Below are 18829 nucleotides of genomic sequence, written 5' to 3' on the forward strand. Positions count from 1 at the left end.
AGGCTAAGAGAAATAATTATTAGAAGAATTTTAACCTTTTCTAGACTACCTTGTTTTATATTTGATTTTCAGGTCAGCTGTTTGACTTAATGGAATGACTAAGTAGCTTATTTTCCCTGTCTCACTTTACATGAAGATGTGGATAGTGAAATAGTGTGATGAATCAATAGTTTTTGTTTTGCTTTGCTTTACTTAGGAAAAGAAAAATGAAATATATGCGAATTCACTAAATCTTGCTGGATAGAAAAAATAATATAAATTGTCATGTTTCTTTATACAGTCTCAAATACATTTTATAAATATCAGTAATGCTAAACTAACTTTTTTTACTTTTAGGGACCAAGAGGTGAAAGGGGCTTCAGAGGTGAAACTGTAAGTCTAACTAAATTTGTGGTTAAAGTATCACTTGTCATTAGGTTATAAGGTCTATGAAAATAAGGACCATGTTTGATTTGTTCATTATTATGTCTCTGATACTGTGGAATGAAAATAAAATTATAGATTTTAATAAGTAGAACCAATTCTCATAGCATATCATAGTGAAACCTGATAAGTCCTAAGCATGTTTAAGAACCCGCCAGTCACACTTTTTCCAGATTGCTGTGTGAAATGGAATATTTGTCTTGTAAGGCATCAGGAAAGGAGGTGTAGGTTCCAGAACAAGAGCGGTGCCAGTTCATTTCAGGTATATAACCCTAAGTACAGTCTGCGTGGAAGAGGACTACAAAGCAGGAGCAATCGTTAGTTGTGTATTTCAGGCAGTCAGAAACAATGACGCAAGGATGGACAAAGTGTACACAGCAATTTCAGGACCTAAATGGATTATACTGACACTGTTTCCCACATATCTGATGCCAGTTCTTCTGAGTTAGAATGTATTTTGTAAAGGCATCACTTTCTGAGCAAATCATGCTGAATTTATTAAAGCAGCAACCATAAACTGGTAAGGCATGTAGTAAAATCAGGGGAGTGGAAACCAATTATAAAAGCCACATAAAAATAAATGTAAAGATAGTAGTAAAATCTAGATTGAAAAGTAATGAGATTACATGATGACACTGAAATTTCTGCATTTCACTATAGGGTATGTTTGGTCTCAAAATAAATAAGTTGCAATTACATTAATTAGCAGATGAAAGGAAATTATGTGGTTTCAGATCATGTATGAATCCAAAAGGAATTCTACATTTATCTTGAGAGAGTGAATCACTTTTTCTTAATAGTGTGTTAGCTAGAAGAATAAAAAAAAGTACCAATAAATGTTATAATGTTGGAATAATATATTGTTTCTCTTGGCTCTATTCTGTGTAGTTGTTTTATTAGGGTTATCCTGCCCTGTCTTGTTTGGTTTAAAAGTTTGATCATATTTGTGATGATCTAACTTGTTCTGGGTAGGCTGACATGAACACAGTAAAATCAGCAGTTAGAAATAATTTCCCCATTTCAATTCCTCCTTCAAAGTCAAAAATAGGATATATATTTTATACTGAACTATTAGTGAGATTTTGCAAATGTAATAAATATGGTAAGTGGGGTGAAATGTTAATTGTTTATTTTTGCAATTTTGATTCATAATGGACAGACTTGCACAGCCAAATTCACTCTGAGTCTCTGTATATTTAAAAGGTTATTTCCTACACAACATGTCCCTAACTTACCATGAAGCTTCTGAGGTACAAGTTATATACATTGTCTGCTTTAAATTGTAATCATAAACATGCAAACTAAGAAATGTCCTGCAGTCATGGTATTGGATTTCTCCATCCTTTTAAAGTTACCCAGTGCTATTTGTTCTAGTTATCACAGTATATTTAGGATCAACAATTTTATTAATAAAATATACTTAGTACAAATCAAACATGGCGTCAGTATTAAGTCAAACACGGCATCAATATTATTCAAAACTCAGCTGACAATAACTTTTGCCTTTCCATCTTACCATAATCTAACTGTGGCTCAATGTCATCTTAAAATTTAATTAACCATCAAGTAAGTTAAATTTTGAGCAGACATTTCAGTGATTACTTAATTGATTACAATTGTTTCATTTTGGAAAAACATCAACATAATTTTTCACATTAGTATATACATTTTAATTATTCTGCTTTCTAAATTAATACTAGTTAATCTTTTTTTAAAGATTTATTTATTTATTTATGCAAGATCTGGGGTACAGACCAGATGCATGGGAGGGTGAGAGGATTCACCAGAGACAGAGTGGGGGACAGAACAGGCAGACCGATGAAAATCACTGCTGAGGAAAGCAGTGAGCGAAACAGGAGAGGTCTGCCACACCATATGGGATTCTCCCCGGCCAGCCGGGATCGAACCCGCACTGCAGAAGCTGCAGACAGCAGCGGCGCTCAACCACCTGCGCCACCAGGAAGGCCCATTGGTTAATCTTAACATTATTCTTTCAGTAACAATTTTTGTACAACTGTGTACTAGGCACTATAGTTCTAGAAAACATAAAGCTTATTAAGATATTTTTAAGGGTGTAGAGGCTTTCCATTATGTTACATACTATGCGATCCAGCAGGAGTGGTTAGTTGAGCAGGAAAGAGGCAGCATGGTAGATAAGCAAGGTGGATATTGAGTTTTTAAAAGGTGTTGGAATGGGAGTTAGATAGAAAACATAAGGAGGAGCATTCTTGGTCAGGGAACGGTCACTTGCAAGAGAATGCAGATGTGGAAACCATGAAAGCTTCCAAGTCTGCAAGTAATTGTTTATCCATGAAGTATAAGATGTATTAGAGATAGTAAGTGGAAATGAGGCCCAGACCTTAAAGAAACAGGGATGGGATACACATTTAATAATAACATATATTTTTGTATCTATTTGACTTGGATTTTCATTTAAGCTCTGCCCCTGATTTGCTGGTTAGCCAGTTCATTTCCTTAACTGTAAAAATGGAAATAAATCATACCATTGGCATACAGTGCCATACACAATTTGACACATAGTGAGTTCTCAGAAAATAGTAGCTATCACCATTAAGAAATTCATTCTCTATCCTCTAAGCAATAAAAAGTCACGTGATTTTAACTATATAATGACATGCCTAGATTTCCATTCTGCAAGTAAAAGGTAGTTAGCATAGTGAAGAGAATAAAGTCAGGAAGTCAGATTAGGAATCTAAGCAAAACAAGATGTCTTAGTTTGGGCATCTAAAACACATTGCCATTGATCAGGTGGCTTAATCAACAAACATTTATTTCCACAGTTCTAGAGACTGGGAAGTCCAACATCAAGGTGCTGGTAGATTTGATATATAATGAGGACCTATAAGGGATCTTTCCCTGATTTGCAGAGGCCCATCTTGGTGATAACCTCACATGGTGGAGAAAGAGATTATCACTCTTATGACTTTTTTTCAAGGGTACTACCACTCATGAGGGCTCAACCCTTGTGATCTAATTATTTCCCAAAAGTCTTACCTCTAAATATGCTCACATTGTAGAGTAGTTCTTCAATATATGAATTTGTTTGGGGTATGAATGGGGGACACAAACATTCAGGCCATAGTACATGATTAGCCCTCAACTAAGAGAGTTGCTATGATAGAAAAGTGTTTTGGATAAGTTTGGAGATGAAATCAATAGTAGTAACCAACTTATAGGTGAATTTTGAAATAAAAGAAGAGGTGTCTAAGAATACCATCTGTGATAGATGGACAGCAGGTAGAAATAACAGAGAATACATCCAGGGACAGTTTTAATATTTTAAATGTTACATTTATATTTAAATGAATAATTCAGTCTCTAGTAATAATAGCAATAAAACTTAAATATCCAGCTCATTCATGAATGTGGGTTATAGCTAAGTACAAGAGCATATAGCTTCAAAATACTAAAACAGCTTTGAGTATTGTCATTTACCTCACACAAAAAGGTGATGGTAGAAGTTAAATTTTAGTTTTTTTGCTTACATCAAATCAAAAGAATACTATGTTCATATTGTGTTTTTTTTCCATTTCTTTCAGGGTCCCCAAGGACCAAGAGGTCAACCGGGGCCTCCAGTGAGTTTATTTACATTTATATCTGTTTACTGTTGATGCTTATAAAACTTAATTGTTTATCTACTAAACAAATACTTTTTAAAATTTATTATGTTATAGGGTCCACCTGGAGCACCGGGTCCAAGAGTAAGTTTTATTTGATGTTGGTATATCATATTGATTTGTAAATTTCTCCTATTAACTCCATTTTAAAAGGTGTACCTCAGGAACTGTTCCTTTTGCTAGTCTGATATAGAGTCAGCCCAAGCATGTTAATTTGAAATCCAAATTTCAGACGTCTTATCTATAAAATAAGGATGGAATGGCTTGGGTAGATTTGAGCTTTAAATAAGAAGTAAAGCCCTCAGAACAGTACCTGACATAAGAAACCTTCAAAAAATACTCCCTCCTAATTTCTTCCTACTTTTGGGTCCTAGTTCTTCTTTTTTATTGTTCTTTATTGCCAACCAAAGTTATCCACTTCTTAGGCTTTACATGCATAATCTTCAATTGCTAGTGGCTGTAAAAACCCTCAAGTTTTTCATGTGTTTGCTTGCTATGAAACTATTACAATCCAAAATTTGCTACCCTTGTCTTGTAGGTAACACTTCTGTTGCTTCACTGTCAGCTATTATCCCCAGGTCTCTGATTTTCTAAGTTTGGTCTTCATTTGCCTTCCTACAAGATGTCTTCTTCCATCCCAACCTCACCCATACCCTAATCCTACAGTGCTCTGGTCAAGTACAATGGTCCTTGGCAGAGTTCCTGCAATAAGGGAGACTATAGGTTCCACAGTCTCAAACAATGGCCAGTTCTATGCCTTCCAAGTCTTGCTGATTTCCACACACTACTCTGGTATCTCTAACAGCTATAGTCGGTAGATCAGTGTGATCAACTCTCAGCAGGCTGGGAATGTTTTAATCCCCTGTCTTTTTCACTGGGGCAAGAAATGTTTCAAGTGAAATGTCCCACATAATACTATTGTCTTGAAAATGGGAGACTTACCTCTCTATGCTTTTTTAAATTGCTCCCCCTTTCTGACCAACTGACTGATGGGGCTGAACTCCTTGTGTGAACCTCAGTGGGAATGTCTTTAAGTCATCAAATTACTCTCCACTTCTCTATTCTCCTTTTCCCCCTGCATTCCCATAATGTGTGGGTAAAAGTACCCTCATCTGTTGCCTTCCCACCTTAAAATGACTTTGATGTGTCGTTGCTGCCTTCCCAAGAAATAATAATTTCTAAAAACCACACATCATTTGGAAATAGAAGTCTTTAGTGAAAATTTTCACATTGAAGTTCCAGACTTTGTGGCATTATGTCCCTATCACACTTGGGAGATGTTTGCACATAGGTTCCTGTACACCCAAATGAAGTAGGACACTTGAAAGGTTTTTGGTTTAAGCAAAATATGGATAAGAATATATATTTTAAAGAATTATTGGGAGATTAAATGAGAAAATACAGGAGCTTAGCACATTATAGGTGCTCAAAATGTTAGTCTGTGTTTCCTTCTTTTCTCCTTCCCTTTCTTCCTTTTGCTTGGTCAGTATGAAAGCCAATTGCCTTATTCTGTCTTTCTGGAATTTGCAGAGTCCTTTGTAGAAAATTAGCCATATAGCTTTGAGAAAAGGGTTCTGGAGCAGAATTTTAAATGTCAGTCAGAAAATAGCTACATTGTCTATGTACCTCATCTTATGATCATATCTTCTGTAAAACTTTTAATTCCATCCCCTCATCACACTGCAAGATAGAACTGATCACTTCCCCTGCTTCATTCATAGGCATTTATTTTCATGCCAGTTTCCTTCTGCTAGATTATGAGCTCTAGAGGTAGGGACTATTTTTTTAAGTCTATTTATATTAGCTATTTATTTTCCAATCAAGTCCTTAATAGTGCCTAGTAATGAATGAATGAACATGAAAAAGCAAGTCACGTCTCTAGAAAATTTTAGTAGGAATTCCCCAAGCTAGAAGACCTCACTTACATGGAGGCAGCCCTCTTACTAACTTTTGGTAATTATTTCAGACTGTTTGGATTCATTAGTCAGTGGACCATGAGACCAACTAAATGAGTTTCAAAATATACTGAGTGACTGTTTAATGTGCATGGATTTCCTTTTAGAGATAATGAAATGTTTTGAAAATAAGTAATGGGAATGGTTGCACAACCCAGTGGAGCTACCAAAATCAACTGAATTGGATGCTTTAAAGTGGAAAACCATTAACATGATAAATTTTATGTTATCTAAATTTACATAAATAAGCAAAAGTATATCACCACTGTAATACTAAATATGGTTTTGTCAAACTTTCAGTAACTAAGTTTGTGTTAACTGTGTCATAATGTAAAAATTTATTTCTTACTGTAGATCAAAATAAATTGAAAACTTATAATCTAATCCAAAGCCCTTTTTAAGACCTCTGAAAAAAAGTAATTTTCCTAACCAAATTCCTAAATAGAAGAGCTAAGAGGAAATGTTTCAGGAAAAAGGGATATATATTGGTGGCACATTTGAATATGAGGATATTATTGGGGTGATGACCAGACCTCAGTGTACATGCTAAGATGTACAGGAACTAACAAAGAAATCTACTACAGGATGTCAAAGGTAACTGAAAATGCTAGTTGGAATAAAGAGAAGAACAAGATGGGTATGTGATCTGCCGTGTAGAATGGGGTGGAAACAATAATCGTTAATAAAATCACTAAATGAGGGCCTCTCTGGTGGCGCAGGAATTAAAGATGTAGTTATCAAGCTATCACCAGCCACTGCAGCATGAGTTCAATCTCCGGCCAGGGAGCAACCCTGGCCGGAGCAACCTCATGATGCAGCAGACTTCTCCTGTCTCACCCACTGCTCACCTCAGCAGTGTATTTCAGTAGATCTGCCTCTTCTGCTCCCCACTGTCTCTGGTGAATCCTCTCACCCTACCACACCTCTGGCCTCCACCCCAGTTCTTGTATGCATAAAGAAATCTTTAAAAAAAAATCACTTAATGAGAAGGGATTTTCAACTGATTTATTTAACTAATTGGTTGACAGTGAAGCCTGAATTTGTGGATTGAGAAGTGATAGTTACCAGTATAACCCTGGATCCCTAAAACAAGCAATTGCTCTACCATGAAGAGGTCCATAACATGAACTTAGTTTTTATTCCATCAATATTTTCATCATCCAGTGATTTTAAGATTTCAGATGCCTGGAAAATAACACTGCTCAAAATACTGGTATGTCTAGACTAGCTCTACATTTCACTTAAATGAGTTGGGAGAGAACTATGAGGATTATATTCCCCAGATTCAATAATTCTTTCTAATTTCACTCAGTAGTCCCACCATTCTGATTATTCCTTATTCTCTCTTCATGTTTATATAAACCTGAAGTAATTTTCATGTGAGAATATGTTCTCTCTACATGGATTCCTGCACTGCAACTAATAAGAGTTTTAAACTCAGTTGTGGGCACTTAGATGCTGCTGAGTAACTTCCCAGCACCAGGCTGCTTTTGGTAGATCCACTACATTGTGCAACCAACCATTCCTACTGGTTAGTTTCAAAACATTTTCATCCCCTCTGAAAAGCAACTCCTGTGCATCAGTCATTGTCTGTATATTTTGAAACTCACACAATTGGTCTCATTTAATGATTTTAATGATTATTGTTTCTTTTTATTTTATTAATTTTTTATATTTTTTACATTTTTCAGTTTTGCACAATATATGCATTTTCATCTTGGTTATAGTCCCCACACAATTCCCACCCCCTCTTGTTTTGATCCTACTCCCTCCTCTCCCCCTGCACCCCTATGTTTATAGCTATGGAAACAACCCAAATGCCCCAAAATAGATGATTATTGTTTCTTAATACAATCCCCTGGGCCTGCCTCAGGGGAAAATACTAATTGGGGAAAATAATAAATTCAGCTAATTGGATGCCTATTATGTGCTAGGGATGAACTAGGTTTTTGGAATACATTGGTATTAGAGGAATATGGATATTGCCAAGAAAATTCATGAGTGTTCAAGCTTTATGCATTTTTTTCTAATACCTGTTCAAAAAAATCCTTTATTCATTGAGTTGACATTTGCAGTGATGGTGGTTAAAGTTTCTGGTACCTCAGTGTGAATCAATTACCAAATCCTACACTAAAATCAATGAAAAGTCATTATATTCTTTACTACCCCATACTCGCAGAAAGTAAGACAAGGTCATGTTACTTAAGAATATCCTGCAATTTATTCACTCCTCCAGTCCTCTGTTAATGGTCATTAAAGTTGTTGCCAATCCTTTCATAATACAGAGTATGCATGTTTTGTTTGTATGCATATCATTTTATAGAATATCTGGAGGATCAATTCCTAGAACTGGGAATTCCTTGAACTGCAGCCATCACCTCCACTCATGCCTTCTTTCATCCTCCAGTATTTAAACTCCATATCCATTAAGCATAATTCCCCATTACACTCTCCCCAGTTCCTGCAGACAGCATTCTACTTTCTATTTTGACTTCTCAGATGCCTTAAAATTGTGGAGTCATATAGTATTTGTCCTTTTTTGACCAATTTATTTCATTTAGCATAATGTCTTCAAGATTCATCCATGTTGTAGCATATATTAGAATCCCTTTCTGTTTTAAGACTGAATAATATTCCATTGTATGTCTATAACATGTTTGGTTTATCCAGATGAACATTTAGATTGCTTCTACCTTTTAGCTATTGTGAATAATAATACTATAAACATAAGTGTACAAATATCTGTTTGAGTTCCCTGCTTTTAATACTTTTTTGGTACATATCCATATGGTACTTTCATGTTTAATATTTTTGAAGAACTGCTATACCATCTTCCATAGCAGGGCATCATTTAACATTCCCACTAACAATGCAGAAGATTCTAATTTCACCATATCCTTGTGAACACTTATTACATTTTGGTGTGTTTTTTGTTTTTTTTTTGGTTTTTTTTTTGTTTTAGAAATATTACGATGTGAATTTTTTTTAAGATTTATTTATTTATTTATACTAGCACTGGGTACAGTCAAAAGCGTGGGAGGGTGAGAGAATTCACCAGAGCCAGAGTGAGGAGCAGAACAGGCTGCAGGAGAGGTCTGCGCGCCATGTGGGACCCTCCCCTGGCGGCCAGGGATGGAAGCGGTGCTGCAGAGGCTGTGGGCAGCTTCGCAGCCCAGCGCTCAGCCGCTGCGCCATTGAGGAGGCACGGTTTTTTTTTTTTTTTTTAATAACATTCATCCTAATGGATGTCAAGTGGTGTCTATATAACTCTTTTTGATTTGCTTTTTCCCTAATGATTGTATGATTTTGATGTTGAATATATTTTTCATATGTTTATTAGCTTATATACCTTCTATGACAGGTAGCTATTCAAATATCTTCTTTGGAAAAATGTCTGGCTTTTATCAAATTTGGGATATTCTCAGCCTTTATTTCTTGAAATAGCCTTTCTGTTCCTTTTTCTCTCTCTATCTGAGACTTCTATTATGCATATGTTGGTATATTTTATAGTATCTCATACTTTTTTGACTATATAATCTCAATAAACCTATTCTCAAGTTTACAGATTCTTCTGCCTACTGAAATCTGCTGAGCCTCTCTAGCAAATTTTCATTTCAATTATTATGGTATCTTTCAATGACAGAATTTATATTTGCTTCTTTTCCATAATTTCTTTCTCTCTATTGGTATTCTTTATTTAGTAAGATATCTTTTGTATACTTTCCTTTTGTTCCTAGGCATGGTTTTCTTTAGCTTTTTTTAATATAACTAAAATACCCCACTAAAGTCTTTGTCTACTAAGTCTCACATCTGGACTTCTTCAGGGTCAGTTTTTATTAATTGCTTCCTCCCCCCCCCCTTATATATGGGCTATATTTCAATGTTCTTTTGTATACTTTACAATTTTTATTGAAAATTGGACATTTTAAATAATATTATATGGTACCTCTCAAAATCAAATTCTGCCCTTCCCCTTGCTACTCATTGGTATAGTTGTTTGCTTAGTGACTTTTCTGAATTTTATAGTCTGTACTCATTGCTATGTCTGACCAATAAAGTCTTTACTCAGCAGACATATTCCCTTAAATGTCAGAATCAGTGAGTCTCCTAATTGCTGCCACAGGTCCTTAGGTGTATGTTGAAACACCCCCTCACTCTTCAGCCAGGCATTTGTCTACTGTACTTCTCCTTCACTTCCTGCTTTCACAAAGCCTGGAGGTTAGCCAGGGGATAGCTTAGTCTTCTCCAGTTTCTCATGAGTATGGGCCTACACGTAAATTTTTAGATTCCCAGGAGCGTCTCAACTTATCAAAGTCTCTATGGACATCATATTGTTCAGTTTTTCCTTGTAAGCTTTTTGTTAGCCTATTGTTTGTCCTAACAATTTTTCACTTCTTCAGGCAGCCACAAAATTAAACAATTCTCTCTAAATATTTTTGAAAAGTGCTCTTGTGTTAAAGTCTTCTTTAACTGAATGTGCTCTGAGTCACATAAAATAAAGATAGCCATGCAAGTGATGTTTTCTAGAGAACTACCAGACAGGTCAAATAATTATAATTCCTGGAAATGAGGCTTCAAACACCTCCAATCCCATTCTGTTCCCTCCTGTGGTTTCCAGAGTTCTTGTTTTCACTGTGATTATGTTAGATTTCAAGGCTTCCACAGAGTTAGAAATAGGGACATAGGGATAGAGCAAGTTAAAGCTTCATAATGTTTATGGCCTTTGTCAAGATTCAGCTATTTTTCTCAAATAAATACATGCATTCCAGATTGCTAAAGCATTTTATTAGTTTCCGTAATTCTGAAAAACTTCATTCTGACATTTTTTCCAGTTTCCTCATTGCTTTTATAGATGAAAGGATTATGGGAAGGCATTACACCACTATTTTTGTTGTCTTCTAATTCTCTAATCTTGAGTACACATCATTTAATAATCTGTGTGATGAAATGGAAGAACATATAAAACACTTCTGACTGAAGTACTCAAATAAAAGCACTTTGAAATTGTTTGAGTTAAAGTCTAAACTTACTGCTCTTTTTCATGGAATACCAGTTACTATTTCACAGACTAACAATGTTATTTAGACATCAAACAGAAGTTTTCTTAAAAACAAGTGATCCTGGCATTTCAAAGAAAACAGTTGGCAGAATGTGATGCCATTAATACATTTCAAATTTTCAAGCAAAAATAAGAATTAGGGAGATTTGTATCCACAACTATGAGTTTGACTACTTCTCATACTTAGGTTCTTCTGATGAGATTGTTAATGATGTTAATGAGTGTAATTTTTTGATATTAGAAAAATTTATCAGTATTTATAGACGCTATATTATTCCATGAGCCAATATTTTCCATGTTTAAGATAGACCCATCTATTTTAAAATATAAAAGAATACAAAAGAAAGTCCATAGATATGGTTTAAAATTGCATATTTCAATTATTCCTCAAGAAACCACTTGTTTTGGTATAATATCAAAGAAGAATACTCAGAATTATCTGAAAATAACTATTAATCATTTTTCAACTGCATATCTCTAAGACCAGATTGTCTACATTTACTTTAATTAAAATAACATCATAACATATTGGGATAGAAACAAATATGAGAATCTAGCTATTAAAAATGCACTCACTAATTTTTTATTCTGGAAAATACTTTTCATTAAAATATTTTTGCTTTTAGAAAATCTAAATAAGAGACCAGGAAAAAGATTAATTATAATAAAGTAAAAATCAAAATCAACAAGCAACTATAAACCAGAGACACACTAGGAGGGGAGGGGAGGAGGGATTAGAGTGAAAATAAGGGGGGTGGGAATTGTATGGGGAATATAACCAAGATGAAAATGCATACATTGTGCAAAAATGAAAAATGATGTATATTTTAAAAATGTATAATGATAAAATAACAAACCCCCCAAAATAAAGTTAATAAAACTCCCTTGCATTAATATCTTAATTTAAAAAAATATTTTTACTAACATATTTTTACTATCCCTCCCTGCTCCTCTGTTGAATGTCTCTGATTTATAGTTTGCCTGCTTATTTTGTCCTTTTTTTTTTTCTGATCCCTTGTATGGTATTCCTGTGTTCCTCCTATAAGTGAAACCATCCGATATTTTTTTTTTCCTTCTGACTTCACTGAGCATAATCCCTTCCAGCTCCATCCACAATGCTGCAAGTGACATACATTTACTTTTTTGATTGCTGAATAGTATCCCATGGTGTATATATACCACATCTTCTTGATTCAGTCATTGTTTTGAGGCACTTAGGTTGTTTCTATATTTTAGCTATTGTAAATAGTGCTGCAATTAACTTAGAAGTACAAGTTTCCTTTTGAACTAATGTTTTTATGAAGGACTTAAAATATTTTAAAATGCAAAAGGAGCCTAAATCTGAAGAGTTTGAGAACTGATATGGTAGGTTTCCTAAGATTAAAGCCCTAATCATAAACAGGCTGGAAAAAATAAATGTGACTTGTTTAGTACTTAATTTAGTCAGTTGTGTTTAAGGGCAATGTTTTGTGTGACCCTTCCGCAAAATATGCTCATTCACACAGGAATAATGGTCATAATTACTCAATCTGCACACAACCTTTTGTGCTAACCCTTCTGCTTCCTGAATAGGCCATGCTTCTTTATCTCATGGCCTTTGTGCAAGATTGTTACTTCTCCCTGGATAGCTGTTCTACTCCTTCTAGCAATTCTTTACCATCCAAATTCAAATGCCACTAGATCAAGGAAGGTTTCTATGATCTGTTCCTTCACAGCCTCTTATATTCTTCAAATCCGTTTGACACCACTGATTTCTCAGGTTAATATACTTTTCATTCATAGCACATATGGCAACATATAATTGTTTTTTTGAAAAAATTATAATAACAAGACTTAAGCTCCACAAGGTGAAGTTTCTTTTTGCTAACTATTTATGCCTCAACATGCATCACCGTGTTTGGCAGTATATCTCTACAGAATGACTCAATGGTTTTTAAATATGAAAACCACATGTTGAGGCAATGAAGTGTACATTTTATTGATTGTCCCATCATTTTAAATAGTTTTACAGATTACCAACTATGAGTTATGATAAATCTGATTAAAACAGTTTCCATTCTATAGATCTTCAAGTAAAAATATATCTTAGCAGTACAGTCATTCTGAAATAGTTTGATTTTTCTTACACAGATGCCACTTCTCAGAGCTTTCCCAGCTCATGTTTTTCAGTTCCAAGCTTTAAATAAAATGCTAAAATATTTTTACTAATGTTTATGCTGTCTTTTTCTTAAAAATAGCCTTAATTTAATGCAGGAGGAGATTGGATTCATGCCATATTATTCCTTTTGGGATTAATGGTACATTTTTTAACTTCAGAAATTTTTTTTAAGACCACAAAAATATCAGATTAAACGAATGTGGTGACTGCCTCAGGACAGTAGTATTTTATTCTATTTTCCTTCAAGAACGTTAACTGTTAAAAATTACTACAGCTATTTCTTCTTCACTTTACAATTTATTAACACAGGTGATCATATTTCATTCTTCTTCATTTGAGTTACTTTATGTTTGTATTTTCATGAAGCGACGATAAATAATTTTCGTTTGTGGGCTCCAGCCTTTAGTCCTGTTTTAATTATGAGACTTTTGAGACTTGGATGAAGGCAGCATATTATCCTTTCTGATAGCCAGCAATTTTTGCAGGATCTGTCATACCATTTGTAACCATAAAAGTTACAAAGCCCCTTCAGATAATAAGTCTAAGATACTTTAATGGCAGTACTTCCAGAATTTACAGACTTTACTCATAGTTGATCTTATTGCTGATCTCAAATGGTTTTGTTTTACACAGAAACAAATAGATATCAATGCTGCTATTCAAGCCTTGACTGACTCACATACTGCCCTACAGATGGAGGTAACATATCTGACATTATTTACATTGGCACTCTGAATACATAAATTAGGTAGAAGTTTGGGGGGGGGAAGGAAAATGTGACTATCTCAAAGATTATATTTGAAAGATTGAAAATAATAAGACCATTTTTAAGGATAAAGAAAGTGATTTTAATCATGCATAGGTTGTTTTTAAGGGAAACATCTAAAGCAGAAATATAATGTTATTAAATGATTTTTTAATAAAGAATGCAGAATTATTGCAGAAAATAGTTAAATGAAGTAATTGTAGCTGAAGATGAGAATGATCATCACTACACATTTTTCTTATTTAAACTGTCATCATTCAGAGTGTATTTAAAAACATCATACAGTAGGCAAAATAATTGTTTTGTGTCAGCTTGAATACCAAACTTGTATGTGTGAATTTAATCTCTTATTTAGGATCAAGAATACTTAAGCATGTACACATACTTATATATAAATGCAAAGTATTCTTTTCATCCTACTCCCAACTCCTTGCACACAGTGGGGATACATTTTTATTCTGCCTTGATCCTTAGGCAGTTCCTTAGGGTTGCATACTGATGATGGATACTTTGTGTTTTTTTACTAACGTGATTATTATGATGACTTGGCAGAGCTACCAGAATACTGAAGTGACTTTAATTGACCACAGTGCAGACATATTCAAAACCCTGAACTACCTTAGCAATTTATTGCATAGCATCAGGAATCCCCTTGGCACAAGAGATAACCCAGCACGGATCTGCAAAGATTTGCTTAACTGTGAACACAAAGTAGCAGATGGTAAGTTCTTGATGTCCTCAAACTTTGATGTATAATTTCATTTCATAATTTCAGTGCATTTGAGATTGCAGTGTATTCATTCCAAATCATAATAATTTCCATAAGACCCCAGCAGAAGTAATTTCAGTGTCATCAAAAACCAAAAACACTTAAGCAGTCATCTTCTGATAACAGAGTATCCTTTCTCAAAGCTTCATCTTGCAAAAGTCTCTATTATATAGACTTATTGAACACCAACTTTTCCCATGGAGCCCTAACTATGTCATTTGCTTAAACTCTGTAGCTGGAATATAACACATTCACCTTATAAGTCAAGATAGGAAGGGTTGATCTTTAGGTTGACAGACACGAGCAGCTGCTAGGACCACCTAACATGAAGTTGGCAACATGATGATATTACAGGGGGCCCCTGTACCACATTCCCTGAAATTAGTTTTAAACCAAATGAAATTTAATTTCCTCATTACAGAATCAGTGACTATGAAGATGGAGTACTTTGTCATTCTGGGAAGTTTCTCTTCCTTATACTAATAACCCCAAATCCATTAACCAGAATAGAACCATCAAGGAAAGGTTTTTAAAAAAAAAAGATTATTTATTTATACATACAAGAACTGGGGTGTAGACCAGAAGTATGAGGGAGTAAGAGGATTCACCAGAGAGAGTGGGGAGCAGAACAGGCAGATCTACTGAAATACACTGCTGAGGGGAGCAGTGGGAAAGACAGGAGAGGGCTGCTATGCCTTGTGGCTTGCTCCCTGACTGGCTTGTGATCAAACTCATGCTACAGTGGCTGGCCATAGCTTGATAGCTGTGTCTTTAACCCCTATATCACCAGGGAGCCCCAAGGAAAGGTTTTAAAGCAAGTGGAGCAGTTACCATTATTTGATAAGGAGGGGAGGTTCTGTCTGCCATAATATGTCATTTAATTTTAATTTCCATTGGGTCAATGGTCAGCTATACAGTGTTAGTAATTACCATTTTTTGCCAAAAACTCTAGTTTTAACAAAATGACACATTTTGATTTGAAAAAACAAACCTATTTTTTGTTATTCTGAAGGGTGAATAGTATTCTATATTTTATCCCTTTAAATTATATATATACATACAACACACATCACATCTTCTCCAAAGACATCTGCTTTCACTCTAGAAATGTGATGAAAGTGACATATTTATATTAATAAAATGTGTAACTTTTATAGATACTTTCTACCCTCGATTACAACAAAAAAAGATATTTACAATGTTACCTCAATAAAATTTTAAATTAATTATATAAATATGTAAATATTTACAGTTATAGGTGCCTCCAGTAACTCTTAATTTGATTCTTTCCCATATTGGAGGGCATAAAAATACAATTCTATGGATTTAAAGGAATAAAGACATTGGAAGACATACAAAGTCAGTGAACAAGATCTGCCTTCCTTGTAGGAGAATTAGGTAAGAGGAGTGGATTGCAAAGTATCAAAAAGACTTTCATGTCTAAAATTATTTTATCACTTGGTGATGCTAAAAGCTATAGAGAAACAGAAAACAGCAGGGAAGGGGAATGGAATAGAAAGTGGAGTTGGGGGGTTGAAGTTTTAAATAGAGTAGTTAGATAAGGCAACTCTGAGCAAGTGCCATTTAAACAATATTAGAAGGGGGCCTCCCCAGTGGCACAGCAGGTTGAGCACAGCTCTGTGAGGCTGTCTGCAGTCTCTGCAGCGTGGGTTTGATTCCTGGCTGGCCAGGGAGATTCCCACGTGGTACAGCAGACCTCTCCTGTCGCACCTGCTGCTTCCCTCACAGTGCTTTCGGTCTGTCCATCTGTTCTGCTCCCCACTTTGTCTCTGGTGAATCCTCTCACCCTCCCACGCCTCTGGCCTGTACCCCAGCTATTGTATAAATAAAAATTTTTATAAAAAATAAACAGTATCAGAAGGAGATAAGGGAACAAGCCACAGACAATCTAGGGAAAGAGCTTTCTGGGCAGAAAGAACAAATTCAAAGACTGTGGGCCTAAGAGCATACTTAACATGGTCTGGGAGAGAGTGCATAAGGAAGAGAGTGGTAAGAAATGATATAAAAAAGATGCCAAGAAACCAGACTCTCTAAGATATCAGAAAGCTCAAATTTACTCCATCTTTTACTATGCATAAGTTGGGATGCCTTTATAAGTTTTGGGGCAAATAAATGACTTGATTTGACTTAGATTTTTAAAATATTACATTGATGTTTTGCAAATATAATGAAGAAAACAAGGTGCAAAAATCCACTGAGATTACTGAAATAATCCAGGTAAGAGATGATGGGTTGGGCTAAAATTAGTAGCAGGAAAAATAAGAAATGGTCAAGTTTTTTAATATGTTTCAAAGTAGAACCAGCAGTTTTGTTGCTAATTTGGATCTCATTTATGAGAGGAATGGAATGATAATGGACAACTCTACTGATTTTGACTTAGGGACTAGAATGGTAGGGTTGCTGTTAATGGAGAAGCAAGTTTGAAGAAAATGGCAGTCCAATTTTGGATATATTTAGTGTGAGATGGTTGCTAATCATTCAAGTAAAAATGCAAAAAGTACAATAAGTTCTCAACATTAATAGGTCCTTAGAAACTGGCTTGAAATGACTTTAAATTACATGCAATACCAGTTGTAACCACAGGCTAGTTGATGAGTTAAATTCCAAAAACATATTTCTGGATCACAAAAATATGGGTCTGAATTAAGACCCAAAAAATTTCTAATATTAAACAATCAATTTTATTCATTCAATCATTTATTTTCTAACCCATATATTCCAGTTCAGGGTCAGCAGTGGCCATAGCCTATCCCAACAGCTCAGGGTACAAAGCAGGAACCAGCCCTGGACAGGTTGCCCTTCCACCACATGCACACACACCCACATACAGCCTGACCCGGGCAGTTGAGACACATCAGTTAACCTAGAGTGCACCTCAGCAGGGTGTGGGAGGAAACCCCAGTACTGGAGGATGCTCACACAGATGAGGAGAATGTGCAACTTCACACAAACAGTGGCCCTGGCCAGACCTCAGTTTTTTCTCATCTACACTGAAACAGACCAACCGCATCAAATGAAATGACATTTGAAGACCTGCTGTGGGTAGTTGACAATTCAAGAGAGAGATCCTGACTAGTGGTAAAAATGTTGAAGTCGGTCACATATAACTGGTGTCAAATGCCCTGATACTACATCATAAGTAGGTAAAGAAAGAGGTCTCCCCAGTGGCACAGCGGGTTCAGCACAGTGCTGTGAAGCTGTCCGCAGTCTCTGCAGCGCAGGTTCGATTCCCAGCCAGCCAGGGATATTCCCACATGGCGCGCAGACCTCTCCTGTCTCGCCCACTGCTCCCCTCAGCAGTGCTTTCCGTCCATCTGCCTGTCCTTCTCCCCACTCTGTCTCTGGTGAATCCTCTCACCCTCCTGCGCCTCTGGCCTGTACACCAGCTATTGTATAAATAAAAAAATAAATCTTTAAAAAAGAGAAGAACAGAAGTCTGAAAACTGCACTTTAGGGTGTCCAATATTTAGAGATTGGGGAGCTAAAAGGAAACTAGCAAAGAAAACTCAGAAGCAGCTATCACTGAAATAGGAAAAGTAATTAAGTGTGGAGAAAAATGTGTGCTTGAGGAGGAAGTGATCTGGGTCAAAGTGGCACTTGATTTCAGCATTGCTGTGACATCTCTACTTTTGTTATGGTTAAAAAAAAAAATTGTCCTGGGGATCAAAATTTAGAATGTATTTTGATCCCCAGGACAACTTCAGCTTTCAAAGGGCTCCTCTCTTAAAGAGAAACTGGCAGAAAGGATACATTCCTAAAGTTTGTAGCTTAGCTTTACATCATTCATAAAGGCTGCTGGGTGTAACAGGATAAAGACTTTTCATGACCTTCACAAGAACATCTTAGAGGAATAGTAGCAGTTGAAACTTTATCAGATTTTAAGAGAAATTGGTGGATCTAGAGTGTTTCCATACTCAGTAAGAAAATAGGTAATTTAAACTGCCTGGCTAATTTTTTTTTTTATTTTAAAGTTAAAGCATTGGATAGCTAACAAAGCAGTAAAGAACTTTCAAGTCAAGTTTTTTTTTTTTTTTTTTTTT

At 35.4% G+C, this 18829-nt stretch overlaps 1 protein-coding gene across 1 annotated transcript in view; it reads left to right on the plus strand.

The window, feature by feature from the left end:
• Window positions 1-18829, plus strand: part of COL24A1 (collagen type XXIV alpha 1 chain) — a 260287-nt gene that overhangs the window by 232459 nt on the left and 8999 nt on the right. The window contains exons 53-57 of the mRNA XM_037499346.1: window positions 337-372; window positions 3984-4019; window positions 4119-4145; window positions 13867-13932; window positions 14552-14720. Coding sequence (XP_037355243.1) covers window positions 337-372; window positions 3984-4019; window positions 4119-4145; window positions 13867-13932; window positions 14552-14720 — 334 coding nt within the window. The remainder of the gene's footprint in view (window positions 1-336; window positions 373-3983; window positions 4020-4118; window positions 4146-13866; window positions 13933-14551; window positions 14721-18829) is intronic.

The sequence above is a fragment of the Talpa occidentalis genome, unplaced genomic scaffold, assembly GCF_014898055.3.
Source record: "Talpa occidentalis isolate TD23 unplaced genomic scaffold, MPIMG_talOcc4v2.1 talOcc4.9, whole genome shotgun sequence".
Lineage (NCBI taxonomy): Eukaryota > Metazoa > Chordata > Mammalia > Eulipotyphla > Talpidae > Talpa > Talpa occidentalis.